The sequence below is a fragment of the Synchiropus splendidus genome, chromosome 11, assembly GCF_027744825.2.
Source record: "Synchiropus splendidus isolate RoL2022-P1 chromosome 11, RoL_Sspl_1.0, whole genome shotgun sequence".
Lineage (NCBI taxonomy): Eukaryota > Metazoa > Chordata > Actinopteri > Syngnathiformes > Callionymidae > Synchiropus > Synchiropus splendidus.
The window spans coordinates 13,617,391-13,632,358 of record NC_071344.1 but is presented as its reverse complement, the minus strand read 5'-3'; the positions used below and the strand labels follow the sequence as shown (position 1 = coordinate 13,632,358).

The window sequence follows — 14,968 nt, the reverse complement described above, 5'->3', positions numbered from 1 at the left end:
CTGAGAAAGGGAAAACCAAACCTACAAGTATGCAGTCGCCCTGTACTGGGGGACCTAGCACTAACTCACCTTAAAACTCCGCTCCGACCCTCGTGATGCCTCCCCTGAAGGCAAATCTATCCCAGGGCAGTGAATTATCCATTTCTGTCTGGATGGCGAGTTGTGGCGAAAAGCGGGAGTGAATCAGAAGCAGGAGCAGCACTAAAGTCAGTGTGAGAAGGTCAAGTGTTAGCTAACAATGATGTTTTGTTCTGGAGATATCCACAGCTGTCAAAGACAGGAAGGAAGCGTGACACAGGAGGGAGAGTTGTGGGGAAGCGAGCAGGACCAGGACGACTTGAGGGGACACTGTTTCACCGCGATTCAAGAGGCTCTCCCGCAGCACTCACTGACATGACATCATCGCTGAGTCCCTCAATTCTGAAGGAGTGGCATGTGTTCCCGAACACAAACCAGATGGTGCTCAGCACATCCAACTGGCCCGGAGGCAGAGATATGAAGAAACCCCTCCGAGGGGCTGAACACTCACCCTCCACTGCGACTCAGTTGAAAGAGCAATGTAACGTCTTCCAACACACCTTGTCCAGGCCGACGCAGGGAGCCATGTTGAGCGCAACATATACAAGGGCATGGAGGATGGAGATCATGTCTAGAGACCGATGGCTGGAGACAGAACAAGTCGAAAGCTGAAATTTCAATTTTGTGAATGAAAAACGTAAGAGTTTTGAGGTCACCGTTCACAATCACGACCGGAGAAACCGATGGCTACATCTGAGAAGCTGCACTTTTTCAGTTTATCCAGTTGAAGCAGTGTGTGGCTCCATCAGAACATATTGTGGATTGAATATCCAAGCTTCATATTCTGTGCTGTTTATTGTGTGAAACACTACAAAACTGTGTCTTTGCCCAACTTCAAATCGTGTCCTTAGTTGTCTTTTAGTCGTTATTGCTACGTTTTTTCGATTCACACGATAACGTTACGCTACAGAAAAGTAAATCTGCATGAAGCTATTTAGAGCAACGGATGCACAAGACGGCTCGTACATTTCGTCCTTTCCATCCGACAATCGCGCCTGGTATCCACTGCACAACAAGACTGCTGCGCCACATTGTCACGACTGTCAGGTTTGCAACACTGCACCATACTTGGCACACTATGTGCATTTAAAGGGAACAATAAACAAGCTTTGTGAAAACTGACAGCTTTCATCGTTGATGAGTCAGCACAAACAACAACGACACAAACAAACTTTTTTTACATCTGACAATTTGGGTCGCGACAGTCGCAGAGCTTCAGTCATTTCTCCTCTTACAGTGGATTGTAAGAAGCTTGCCATGAAGTGACGACTCATCGACTCATGAACCCGTCACGACTAACTTAATAGTTGATTGTTGTCAACTATGTCGACTAGTCACCGCAGCCCATGTGAGAAATGCATGCATGGTAAGATTGTAGACGTGTCCATGTCACTTGACCACAAGAACCATCCAGGTGGGACGCAGGTCACTCTTGCTGGCTCTGTATTCCATCACTCTCCAGGTTGTCTGACATGTCATGGATAAAATGGGATCGTCTTCCATCAGACAGTGAAATGTGAGTACAAATTCTGCATCTCGTGTTTTACTTTCTTTAAATTTCGCATTAACTTCCAGCCTGAACAGTCCATGGACAGCAAATTGACTAGATCAGTTAGCAACACAAATAGACGTGTGGAATATATTTAGCGCTGTGTATATTCCACACTGCTAGGAACCCAATGGCCAGAGGGGCTTCAAATGTGACTTTGTTTTTACTTCACCCATTTCTCTCAGGTCAGCAGAAGGAGCAGGCAGTACGATCACCAGCTGCACACGGCAAACAGAACTGAAATGTCAAGGCATCGACCGATCAAATCCCTGATCCATGCAGAAACGTCCGGCAGGCGATATTGAGAGGACAAGAGCAATTTTATATTCAATCCACAGGAGGCGGCTGTGGTGGGTCAGCACCCAAGGTTATCTGTTCACTTCAGCAGGATAAAGTGTGGTTTGACTAGGCACCGGCTAAAAAGTCACATGGCCGTGTGTCCCAGGGAAATTGAGGAGGGGAGGCCTCAGTTGAAAAGTTGGTCTTCCTCTCACAGGGACTCAACAGTTTGCGTTGGCCCCATCTGGGTTGTTGAGCTCACAGAGTAAGCTCTGCTCTGAGGAGTTCATCACGGGGTGGAGACACGAAAGGTCGGGAGACATCTCAGACTCACAAGGGGACAAGAGGATTGTCCGCCTGCACTGACGTGTGGAATCGACAAAAATGCGAGGAATGCTGAGAAAGCATGTTTTTGTAGGCTCACGGTCAGAGAATGAAGGAAAGCAACGCCTCACTGGAGAACGGAATGTGTCCCACACAAAAGTTCCCAGCGTCCGATGAGAAATCAATCGGCGACAGGGAGCGTCGCAGAGTCGTCTTTGCCGTTTCACTAAAACGGTACTAATAATGTGTCCGTCTCATAAAGCACAGGGCGAATACACAGACAGAAGGCAAGTCATGGAGGACGTTAGCTGCTGCTGAAATCATTAGAGTGTAAAGCTAACACTTGGAATCATTGATCACTTGGAGGTTGTCTATTCTAATCTCTGCTCGCCTTGTTCCAGCCTTCTGTTCTGTCACTCCACATGCTCTTCATTATTGTGAAATCTCTCTGAACTGTCTGCGCTGAGATTGCGATCAGCTCCGTGTCAGCCAAGAGAAAGTGCCGCGCTAAACGATTCCAGTACGACTCCAGTCAGCGGAGAACTTTCTTCCTGTTAAAGGCAGATATTGCTGCCGGATAATGAATGTTTCCATCTGAAGCAGCGTTTGGAGAGAAGACTTCCAGGCACCCAGGAGAGAGGCAGGATAACTAGTCGCTATCACAAAGCAACGTTGCTCTCTCAAGGGGCACATATGGAAGTTCATTAGATCCGAACATGCTTGAATGTGAATCCACCAATGAGATGACAGGGGGCGCCGGCTCCCACGGTCCAGCGCCTTTAGCTTAGCACCCGAGAATGAAAATGCAGATTCAATAAATCATATATTTTGAAACATTCCCTGCTGAGTTGCTGGATATTTTCACATTTGTTTCCCTTTATTCTAGGGGTACGGTCGGTGGGGGAGGAGATCCAAGTTTATACTGCATTTTTTTCCGTAGCCAAATTAAATAGCAATATTTCTGTATTATATACCGGACACACTTTGATGGGCAGCAACGGCATGACGTTATATGAATCAACAGAAAGTGAAAATGGCTCCACTATCTCGCTCCAAAGGAGACAAAAGCTGCAGCCTGCAACATGTTAGCAGGGTTTCCCGCGGCTCTCAATAACCACGGCCCTGATCACATCTCTTGAATCACTTCAGAAACATGTTCAACAGAGCTGCCACTCACACAACAAGTTTCAAACGGGAGGCACGCTTTCATTTTCAAACCCAAAAAACTCAAATACTAAATAAGATCTTCTGGATCCAGGTTGATGCTAGCACACTTAGCACATTCTGCATCCTCCATGGGAATTTATAAAGCCTAAACGCTCTTGTTTGTTTCATAACCACGACTCATATACCACTTATAGAAGCGCATGACTCAACTTCTGAAACAAGAAAACTGAAATAGCAATAATGAATGACATCAAACCACAGAATCGCAATAATACTGGAATAGTCCAGTCGACCCAACCCTACTTTCAATCTGCATTATGAAAAATGATACCGTGAAAAAGCCACTTCTGATCAGAACAATTGATCTGAAACATTCTGATTCATCCAGAAAATGTTGAAAGTCAAGTCAAACCAAAATGAATTACAAACTATGACTGAATTGACAAGTGCACAAATATGTTTTAACCACCACAAACTGCGATCTACAGAGGCATATAACACCATGGATATTCTCACTCTCCTGGCCCTGGTGTGGCTCCTGCCGAGGGAAGAAAAAGAAACTGACAGGAGAAGTGAGTCCGGATGACTGATGACTGTCGACACAATTCTCACTCCTCAGCCTCGGACTCAACAAACCCCAGGGCTTGTTTCAAGTTACTTCATCAGGAGTGGTTAAACATCTGTTTATTGCGAGCAAAAAAAAGGGTTTGGGTTCTGAATTCATCAGGTACATTCCGTTACGGAGTGTGTTGCCAGTCGCCGACACAGGACATGTGCCGACAAGGCAGGTGATAACTGCTCCCCTCATCGCAGGATTAGCTCAGCTTTACAGACACACAAGCGCTAACAACACACAGCAGACTGCGCAGAGCACATCAAAACAAAAGCCTTTTTCCTGCCTCTTTATTCCATCGGACTTTCTGGCTACCATTTAGATCCAAGTAATGGAGAAGAAGCCGTGTACTTATAAGGACTGGAAAGTGGCGGCTGTTCATTTGAAAAGCAACAGCAGTTTATAGACCATTTCAGGCTTCGCTGGGAGAGGAGACGCTCGCGGTTCAAGCCAGGGACTTTGAATGCAAACTCCAGGTCTCCTGTCTGTCGTGGGGCCATTAAGGGTTACCCGAACGGAAGCTTTTGTTTCTTTGAGAGAAAAGTCATTGGCAACAGGTTGCCACTCGTCCTCGGAAGATTCTCTTCAACATTACCCCGGATTTACTAATAGATTTGGTTTCAGTCAAATGACCTCAGACAGAAATTATTCAAATATATGAAATAAATTCAGTGCGACGTTTTAGTGGCGAGAATAACATGGCAAATTAGAGATGAGTATGATCAAAAGGTCATTGACAGCTGTGTTATCTTGATCAATAAAAGCTAGTGGTCATGAAAGTGAGCAGGGGAAAACAGGAACAAAGTAAAGTCACGACGGATGGGCAGAAAGAAAAATATGCTTCTTGGAGTGGAAGAATATTCCAATGTATTCCAATAATATATTCCAATAACGGGTCAGGCTTTTCAGTAGGGCTGTGTATTGGCAGCAAACTGGCGATACGATACCTTCCCCAATACAGGGGTGACGATACAATATATTGCATTGCGATATATTAGATTTCAGTTTTAGATTCCGCCATCGTAATGGTTAGCTTAGATTAGCTAGCGAAGACAAGCTAATCCTGGCTAGAACCCATGATAAAGAGGGGAAGTCGAGTGTTTGCCGCTGGCCTTACTACAGCTCAAAAACACAAACATATCCAAGCATTTATTTATGAAAAACAATATTGTTCACTTAAAAATATCCACACGGTGTTATGGCGTCGAGTAAATATTTGAGTGAATTGATATTCTGTTACACACCTTCTTATTAGTTATATAAACTATTCATAACGTAGTGTCATAGAAACCAGTCCAACAAAAAACTTTTATAAACGTAAAAACTTTTTTCAGTAATTCATGGGAAAATTGCACAACACCATTGAACAAGATCCATTCCACCATGACTGATATTGAAAGATAACAAATGCATCTGTTCTTTTCTAATCTACAACTTAAGTTTGAAGAGATTATTTTGCATAAATGGTTTGATATTATGTTTTTCTCCTTCAGGGCTGAACTCGCATCCGTGATGTGCGTGAGCACCGCCATCAGCTTGTTTCTAAATGTCACTCATGAGGCACAGATGTGTCTCACTCTTAGAAGCATAACATCCACGGAGGAGTGTGTGTCCAACAGTATTGTGTGAACAGGAATATGAGCCCTTGCAGAACGATGTGAACACAGGAACTCAGCTGGACGGATTTCAGTACAAATGAGGATTAAAATGGATTGAATATCAACTGAAAATAGACTGAAAACATGATCTTACCCTGGACACAGTGAGGGGCATGCTGAAGTCCTTGCCGCCCTGCAGCCTGAAGCCCCACGGCGCTGGGCCGGTGAGAGTCACGGTGTAAACGTTCATAGCCTTGAGAGGAGGAAGAACAAAGCAGTCAAAAGGTCTGGTTCCGAAATGATGAAGACATTGTTGAAGCGTATTCATGAAGTGACACTGCTATGTTCCAGGGTAACGCAGCACAGATCGGGTCGTGTTAGGAACAAACGTGTCAAAGAAGAGTTTATCAGACAGCAGCAGTCAGTGAAGTGGTCGGGGTGCACCGCTTGTTCCATGGGTGACACCGGCAACACATCACGCCGCTTGTCCGACCCAAAATCCTACCTTCCTGCGAGGGCTGAGTCGGAGGCCGAGGCCGGGTCAGAACTGGAGAGCCAGTCGGCCGGTGTCAGCAGATTCTCTCACTGTGTTGGCAAACCCTACCCCCCCAACAGTGTGTGTGACACAGGCGAGCCGCCGCGGCCTCCGCTCCCTCCTCACTGGCTTTATAAGGAGTGTAAAACTACACCGAGCTATTTCAGCCCAACACCCACATGAGTCAGGGAGGAGGGGGGGCAGAGGAGGACGGAGGAGTCTCCACCAGCGACTCCAATAAACCTTCCTTAACTTGATGCCTCCTTTGGAATGAAGAGGCGATTAAGGTTGGGAGCTTTGAAATCCAGCAGGAGGCGCCGGGCCAGGTGCAAGCCAGAGCAACACTTAAGACACCGACCAAACACAGGTTTCACCCCAATATTGTCAGTTCTGAACCAGGAACAGATCCACCAAAGAGAACAAACTAATGAACTGTCAAGCAGCTGCAACAAATACTGACACTTTCATTCACCTGGAAATAAACCTTCATCATCATAATAACAGTTTTACACTTCATTTTCTGTTGATATTTTTCGCATTAACTCAATGTAGAAATGGGTCCGTGCTTAAGTCTCACGTTGTCTCTGTTTACGGCGCGTGCTATTAATACCCTCCGTGACGTCACACTAACGTTACTATAGTAACATCTGCGTAATTACACGTTATTCAGGGCTAATCTGCGAGGTAAATGTCAATAATGGAGCGGCGGGTTTTACTCCAGTTGACTCGTGGCAACAGGTCATTCAGCAAACCGAATAAAGGCGATCTGGCCTGAACTGATGCGCAACAAACGCACGGGAAGGAAGTTGGAAGCAAAAGTTACAAAAGGGCAGAAAGTCGAGCCAAAAAAAAAGCAGCGACAAAGTCATAAAAAGTTGCCACCGAAGTCGCACCACACCCGACAAGCTTCACTCAGACGACGGGCTTCCGCTCACCTCTTGTCCCTCCATGTTCGACAGAGTTGGCGGATCAGTGGCAGTGGACGCGGGTTTGCGGGTCGGACTTCCTCGAAGCGGCCGTCAGGAAGCCACAGCGGGTCCCTCCGTGAGCGCCGCGATCGTTCCCCCACATTCCTTTGAGTCGGACGAGACGTCAGAAGTCACATGGGCTGAGACAGTAGCACTGGAGGCGGTCACCAGCAGAGGGCGCTGTTTCAAGCTTTAGCTGCGGGACAAGACATGCAGGGTTGACGGAACTTTTCAGAAATCTTTTTATTAATAAAAGGCGCTCAAGATGAACAAGACAGATATATGTCTTCTTTAGTCCTGTTCTTTTGCAGGGACATCAATAAATAAATGGTTCAATAGCGTTTTGTTTACTCATCAAATGTGGCTCTTTATAGAAAGTTTTTATTCACATAAATATGTTATGAAAAGGGACATTATGTGAGGATGAACATGTGGTAATGACATTTAGTCTTGAACATGAATATGATCTACACAAAACAGGTGTATTTTTAAGGTTTAACTGATTCAGAAACTACAATCACAAGTTAACGGCTCAACTTGACTAATGGAATCTTGTTAAAAATATGCAACATTTACACCATGGACAGTCGCAGCGTGTGTTTTTCATATTTCCTAGTTGACAGTTTTGGTGAACCACAGGTGATACATTTATATGAAGCTCAAGAGTTCTCCGTGGTCAGATGCCAAGGGCCACCCACTTCTTTCTTCCAGGCTCTTCAGTTCGGATGCAGTAAATCCTGACAACTGCATACTTGTATAGCAGCAACATTGATGAAACTAATAGGATCTACAATTGTGTCTCTAGCCGCAGGACGATGAACACAAATTTACACTTCTCTCTCGTTGTTGACAGATTCACTCTTCCACTTGAGGAGTCAGGCTCAGCCGTTCAAGCTGTACAAAAGCAGTAGAAAAACTCTGAAGGCTACTTGTCCACTACTATTACATTATGCTTCTGTACAATGCACTAGTATTGGATGGGGAGCCGGTAACCTTGGCAGCTGGTTTATGTGCGGAGCGCTGATGACACGAGATAATACCACAGTACTTTAAGTCTTATTGAGTTTGTGTCATTACTCTTGCCTCCGACCGTTGCAGATCATTTCAGTTGTTCAGGCGCAGATGTGTCATATTCGCCGTGAGACAGACACTGCAACCGTGCGCTAAAAGGTATTCAGTCCAGCACAAGAAAGGTCAGCTGGAACTTTCTATCAGGATCACTCTGATCGTCTTCAGCAATGTGAGCCCCTCAGTTGGCGACCCCTCTCTCACAGTTGGCCTCTCTGTCCTGGTTTGAACTGGGGACACACTCACCTAAGCACAGGAAAGAAAATCACATGATGATGATGATGATGATGATGATGGGCAGTCATTGTGAGTCAGATTCACAACAGCAGGCTGGTTTTACTTCCTCAAACATAGAAGACAAAACATCCCTTTAAATTATGAAATGGTGTTTGGAATAGGAAGCTTTTCCCAGGGCAAGACTCAAGACTCAGATGTCATAAACACCAATTTAAAAAGCAACATTTTCTATCACAACAACAGATCACAACATAAAAGGCTTCGAGTACGATTATATTCAGTCTCGCTCATTAAAATCTTTAAATAATGTGTTTTAAAAATTAAATATTTAGTAACTAATCTTAAATCTTTGTCCCCTGGATTTTAGTGAGGCGACAGTTCGGTATCTCATGTGAGGAGAGGGAAGTTTGTTCAGGGCTGAATTCGAGCCTGTTACACATGTATCAGCCACCAGATGGCGCTAAACTGCCGCTATCGTGAACTGGTACCCTCGGGGTGCTGCTCCATCACCAGCAAGTGAACGCATCATCATTGATCCGCGGGGCCTGTCATTAAGATATTCTCACTTTTTAAGCTAATTTCCGACGCAAATATAATCTAAATTTTAAGACTTACTCAAGAATCGGATCGTGACGTGACTGGAGGAGGCTCATTTTTAGTCATTTGCGAACCAGAAAAACTTGCAAAACACTCTGTGAAAAATGGCTGACAACGGAGTGCAGGCGACCGACGAGGACCCGGCGGCTGCTTTCCTGGCCCAGCAGGAGAGCGAAATCGCGGGGATCGAGAGCGAGGCAGACGGCTTCGGGGCTCTGGAGGGAGCCGAGACGAGCCAACCTGCCCCACACAGCACCGCCAACTACGGCAAGTTCGCTCCCAGGCTAGCGGCTAAAGCTAACGCGAGCTAATGCGCCAGCTGCTGCGTCTCCGCTTTCTCTGTAAACATCCTCCGTAGCGATTAAACGTGGATAAACACTCAGTTGGGAAACGGTTTTATGACATTTACATGCCATACATGTCAGATGTATCGCGTTTGAAAACGTAATGTCGCTAACTTTTGCCTGCTAAACGGTTAGCTGGGACTTCAAATTCAAACCCGCAACATCTCAAAGTAGAAGCGCTCGTGTATCGGTCAGTCCATCTTTGTAGCGCTACCTTCACGTTATGTGACGTGATCTTTATGGCGTCCTCCCTCTGGTGCCACTTGGAAGCCGGCGTGGCTCTCAACGAACCTGCCCAAACAGGTGCTTCTGCATTTCTCTCCTCCGCGAGCAGCTGACTGTGAAGTGGAGAGCAGACCGGGAGCGAAAAGCGAGTGAAACTTTGACTTTAACCTGTGATCTCGTTTGATTCTCTGACAATGTTAGATGGTTTTGAGGACGGACTGGCCACGGTGAACGGGGACATCTACCAGGTGAGGCATATTTGTTTGATTCCTCCCTATTACAGTAGTTATTCAGCTACTACTGTAGCCCTTTTTTCTGAAGTAAATCCACTCCATATGTTGTGTGCTGCTGCTTTTTATTGATCACTATATCTTTCCATGATCAAGGGAACGTGTTTAATGTGTGACGTTTGTTTTGTTGCGCCTGCTGGACAAGGAGCCCAACGGGCTGACAGACAGCTATGCAGCCATTGCTCAGGTGGACATCCAGAGGCAGGAGCCGGAGAGTTTGCGGAAGTGGAGGGAGGAGCAGAAGACGCGCCTTGAAGCTTTAGGTGAGCGTCCGGGAATAAACGCAGCCTGCTCTGGGCCCCGCACCGCTCGACTCCTGCTTCCTTAGCTACATCTCTTTCATCCTGTTTTAGACCTGCATTTCAGCCGTGAATAGTTGAATAGCTGGTTTTAATAATGGCAGGTAAGATGAATGTCTGCCAAATAGATTTGTGACAAAGCTTAAGGCAGCTATTTGTGTGGTGTTACTGGTTGGTATAAGTGAGATAAAGCAGTGATTTCATCTGGGACACACGGCTCCTCCCTGCAAATGTTCTGACGAAGACGTTGGAGTGTAATTTGAAAACTAAAGTCATGACTGACTCAGGTGCAGCCTCTTTTTTTAAATGACTGTGGCCTGTGCTTTGGCTCAGACTCGGCGTCCAAGGCAGCGGAGGCCGAGTGGAGAGAGAAGGCCAGGAAGGAGCTGGAGGACTGGCACGTGCACCAGGGGGAGCAGATGGAGAAGAACAAGGCCAATAACAGGTGGGCACTGGTTCCCCCCAAGGTCATGACTATGACTATGACGCTCCTCCACCTGCGAACTATAACCTGCCCTTCTGTCTGCCACGGTATTACTCTGCATCTGCTTGTGTGTCGGCCTCCACTGTAGACTGTAGTTAACAGGAACTTAACAGGATGTTTGAAACCAAGAGCATGATTCCAGCGTCCGCTGCTTTGATGTCTCTTCTAACTCAGGAGGAAGTGAGGGAGGGGAGGGGAGAGGAGAGGGAGCAGCTTGGATGAGGAGGTGTGTGTGGACAGAGGCCTCCAGTGAGAGCTGTTTCAACTCAGTCAGCACCTTCATGCTGTGAGTCTGGGCCCTGCACCTCCTCGCTCCAGCCTGTGGCCTGTCTGTAGACTCAGTCTGGATCCTGGAGTCGGCACTCATGTTTGGTCCCCTCATCTCTTTGTCCTACCAAAGACACGGAGCGTGTATAGTGAGGCGATCAGAAGGTGGTCAGTCTCTAGAGAGACCTCAGCCAGGGCTGGAAGACCGAGGTCAGAGTGAGGGTCTGTTTCCTCCTGTCTCGCGTCATCAACGACCAGGTCACAGCAGGGGGCGCTCGCTGACAGTCGGCAGAGGAAGTGGAACTGAATCACCTTTTTATCCGTCAAATACGAAGCTAAACCCGTGAACGATCAATGATGACTTTGATGATCTTCATGGACTGCAGTGATGTCCACATCAGTGCGACGCCTTCGCTGGTCCTATGAGGAGCACATCACAGTCCAGCTGATTCCAGTAACCTCTCAGTTACATCAGCCAAATGAAGGCCTAATCACGTGACTCGCCCAGCGCCTCAGATCGGTGACGCCCATGGTCCTCACATGCTTCCATGTGTTTGTATCACAGCAGGTAGGCGACAGGCCGCTTATGTGGTTCCCTCCCCCTTCCCAGCGGTGCCGTCTGCGCCATAGAAAGGCTTCAAAATGCATGAGGATCACTTGTAAACTAGTTTGGAAAACATGGAGACGGACTCCTGAAACACACTAGAATCATCAGCTCCTCACATCTGTTATTGACATTAAACTGCTCCGACACCACAGCCGCTCTCAGCTGCTGCTTCTCCTCTCTGCTCTGTGGGCGGAGCTTTAAGGTCAATAACACGCCTGCGATGTCATGGCTTCGATGCGACCAGGCTGAGTGTTTTGGCATGTATTGCCCATATACTGTATTAGCTGCGGCGCTGAGCAAAGTATCGGCTCCTGGTTCTGAGCCGCGTGTGAAGTGCTGGCGCCGCCGCTGTTGTCTGTGCTCTGAACCTCTTCTCTCCTTGTGTCTCCTGCTGCGCGGCTGCACCAGGATGGCTGACAAGGCCTTCTACCAACAGCCCAGCTGCGCCCTGATAGGCCTGCTGTACGTCCGCCTGCATGCTGGCTGGCTGGCGGCCGACTGCATGTCCTCCCCGCAGCACTGACCTGGCTCTTGTCTCTCACAGAGCGTCCGAGGAGGCCTTCCTGGCCGAGAGCGACGGCGACAGCCCCGCCGGCTCCGAGTGGGAGCGCGTGGCCCGCCTGTGCGACTTCAACCCCAAAACCAACAAGCAGGCCAAGGACGTGTCCCGGATGCGCTCGGTCCTCATCTCCCTCAAGCAGACGCCTCTGGTCCGCTAGCGCCGTCTGCCGCTCCTCAGTTCCCGCCTCACTTTCACCATCGTCGTCTTTTAACTCTCTTTCACCGATTGGATTCCCGCGCTCCCGGAGCGCAGCGCTACTGTCACACCTCTCACCTTAGAAAAGGTTCACTCCCCACGTGCGCATGTCACGGTTCGACTCCGCCTCCCTCCAGCCAACAGCACTGTAGCCGCTCAGATTGTAACCACGTTTGCCTCTCCAACCTGGAGCCACTCACGCGCTGGTGGGAGACGGCCCGGCGCTGAGTTTCAGTTCCTTCCTCAGAGTTACTTTCATGGCAGTCAAGGTTCCCACAGAGAAAAAAAAACACACACATTTCACAAGTGGCCTATTTGGACTTGATAGAAGTGAATGTTGATTGGGACAATAAAGATGTTAACTAAGCTCCGTCTCCTGCGTCTTGCTGCTGCAACAGTGATGCATTTATGACACTTCCTCTGGATTAGAAAGCAGAGGAGGCACCACAGCTTCTACTGAATAAGCCTCCAGTGAGGTGGAAGCAATGGACGCAGCAGCTGCTCCGTCTCTGCCTCCTGACTCTGGGTGGGGAACAGTGTCCACTTTCATCACTGGGACGCTCATGTGCTCATCTCCATTCTTTCATCATAGAGTAAAAGCAGAGTCACTGCGCAAAACCCTTGTTTCCCTGGGAGCATGTCAGTGCTGCACGTCCAGAAGCACCTGGCCCGTGATGTCATCCCCAACACAGCCATGATGACAGAGGCGACCTGGGAGGTTCACTGCACAGAAGAGTTGCTTCATCGCTGACACACTTCCTGACGTTCAAGCTAAACTGTCCAGATTCAGCTTCAGCTGAACATCTGGAATCACATATTAAGATGCCATCAACCACCATTAGTCACAGTTACACACCCATACCAGAGTAGTACACTGATACCAAGTGAATCACATTCCTCAGTGTGCGTTTCTCGTACATGGGTGACGGTCACAAGTGTCACTGCAGAACAAACACAAGTTTGACAACATATTATTGTTATAAACTGAGGTTCAAAAACTGCGTGCTGCCTTGAAGTGGTATCAGTTTTGTGGTATCGGTGGCGTTTCTCTGAGTACATCTGCTACAACAGATGCTGATGTAGGTCCTGCTGACCAGAGTGATCCATGGTCCAAGCTCAGGCAGCCGACCTGAACCCACCACCATCTCACCCAGCTTCAACAATAAAGCTGAGTAACTTCAGGCTGATGTTGGGATCTGGCAGCGTCTCCCCACTCTGGATTAGGTTGTAGTATTTGCATTTTTTTCTGTCATAATAACATATAATCTTAAACTGATGACAAGTTCAATCAGTTGAATGGACCTCTACGACAAAACCCCTGCAATTGAGTGACAATTTTTTTTGCGTTTTTCCAACAGCCGTTTCCCTGCAGAATTGTAAACACCATCATTTGAAGGTCCACATTTTCACATTTCTTTATTTTGTTCCTTTGGCGCCAGTGGAACGTGGTCTACTGTCATGCAACGTTCCTCATGACACAACCTCTGACGGAGGTTTACACTGAGACACCTCACCTTCAGAACAAATCATGTCTTACTGCTACAGTCACTGCAGGGCAACATTTTAATAGAATTTACAAGAAATAAATAATGTTGCCTCGATCGTACGAGCCGTTGTTCCCCGTACAATTGCTCACACGAGCCGAGTCCAGGTCCAGTCCAGGTCCAGTCCTACTTGTTCCTCATAGTGGCGGCGAAGACGCCGACGATGGAGGCGACCACGGTGAAGCCTTGTGCCACCACACGCGCCCGCATCAGCATCTGAGACTGCTGGGTCTTCTGCTGGTAGCAGGCGCGGAGGCCCATGGCCAGAACTGCCACGGTTCCCAGGCAACCTGGAGGACGAGGGCACACGGAGGTCACCGACATGATGTACCAGAGTCACACAAAGGCGCCCGAATTAAGCATGAAAACCACCGTGTCGTGCTTTACTCAACTGAATAATCTAAATATGAGTGTAGGCTGGTGACTCCTGAACTTTCTAGAATATTCAAACTGTTTTCACAGGACTATTCTGCACAGCAGAAACCACCTTTATTTTTCGTGATTTCATGCATCGACTTATTGGTGCTGCTTGAGTAACAACGTGTGCGATTCAGCTTGGGACAATGAAACGTCGAAGACAGATGCGTGAATCAACACGAAGACAAACGTTCTTCAGGGAGGGTTTTCGTTTTCCGACACGATTCATGACAAAGCATTCCTTGTACCGTTGAACAACATTCGCTATTCTATTGAAAGGCAACGTCCGTAAGCAGGTGACGCCTAAACCTGAGAGCGAACTTTCGATTTCTGCTCCGCGGAAGTAAAACAGACGCGTCGTCTCCTTGAGCAACTCGCCACTCGGGGCTTGTGTAACTCACCGAGCGGCACGAAGGGGTTTTCCTTGCCCTTCCGCAAAAACTTTTCCTGGAAAGTCTCCTCTTTGATCCTCGGTAAAGGGGTGAATCCTTCGATGACGGGAGGTTGCGAGAAGTCAAACGGAATAGGCGCAGAGCGAGCAGGTTTCGCTATTTGGTCCGGGGTCGCTGGTGTTGTTGCAGCCGCCATGATCGCAGTTTTCTTCAGGCTCGTCGCGAATCGCCACCGAACTCGCTACTGCACCCTGGCGAGCTGGAGTGAGCAGGACAGACATCGGTTGCAACGCTGTAAACGCTGCTCCAATAACGTTGTTTGTACTGAG

General features: G+C 47.8%; 3 protein-coding genes across 7 annotated transcripts in view; 1 reads left to right on the top strand and 2 right to left on the bottom strand.

Moving 5' to 3' along the window:
- The window catches only part of pdlim7 (PDZ and LIM domain 7), a 44,584-nt gene extending 34,892 nt beyond the window's left edge, over nucleotides 1-9,692 (bottom strand). The window contains exons 1-3 of one of the 3 annotated variants that reach the window (XM_053878506.1): nucleotides 9,572-9,692; nucleotides 7,079-7,307; nucleotides 5,763-5,861 (exon numbers count right to left, since the gene is read on the bottom strand). In XM_053878506.1, the coding sequence (XP_053734481.1) occupies nucleotides 5,763-5,861; nucleotides 7,079-7,093 (114 nt within the window). In that variant the 5' untranslated portion in view covers nucleotides 7,094-7,307; nucleotides 9,572-9,692. Of the gene's footprint in view, nucleotides 1-5,762; nucleotides 5,862-6,113; nucleotides 6,278-7,078; nucleotides 7,308-9,571 lie in introns of those variants that run through there. The other 2 variants (XM_053878504.1, XM_053878505.1) reach the window with 2 other exon arrangements.
- Nucleotides 8,898-12,647, top strand: cltb (clathrin, light chain B). Of its 3 annotated transcripts, none has more exons than XM_053878507.1 (6): nucleotides 8,898-9,280; nucleotides 9,784-9,830; nucleotides 10,018-10,135; nucleotides 10,505-10,616; nucleotides 11,938-11,991; nucleotides 12,074-12,647. In XM_053878507.1, exons 1-6 carry the CDS (start codon nucleotides 9,118-9,120, stop codon nucleotides 12,246-12,248), a joined length of 669 nt encoding a protein of 222 aa, XP_053734482.1. In that variant the 5' UTR covers nucleotides 8,898-9,117; the 3' UTR covers nucleotides 12,249-12,647. The 3 variants fall into 3 exon arrangements, with proteins under 3 accessions (XP_053734482.1, XP_053734483.1, XP_053734484.1); XM_053878509.1 differs by lacking the exon at nucleotides 8,898-9,280 and adding an exon at nucleotides 9,320-9,660; XM_053878508.1 differs by lacking the exon at nucleotides 11,938-11,991.
- A 1,038-nt stretch (nucleotides 12,648-13,685) lies between these two features.
- Nucleotides 13,686-14,869, bottom strand: higd2a (HIG1 hypoxia inducible domain family, member 2A). The gene is made up of 2 exons (XM_053878846.1): nucleotides 14,649-14,869; nucleotides 13,686-14,120 (listed from the first exon to the last, which is right to left on the bottom strand). Exons 1-2 carry the CDS (start codon nucleotides 14,833-14,835, stop codon nucleotides 13,957-13,959), a joined length of 351 nt encoding a protein of 116 aa, XP_053734821.1. The 5' UTR covers nucleotides 14,836-14,869; the 3' UTR covers nucleotides 13,686-13,956.
- Between the last annotated feature and the right edge of the window lie 99 nt (nucleotides 14,870-14,968).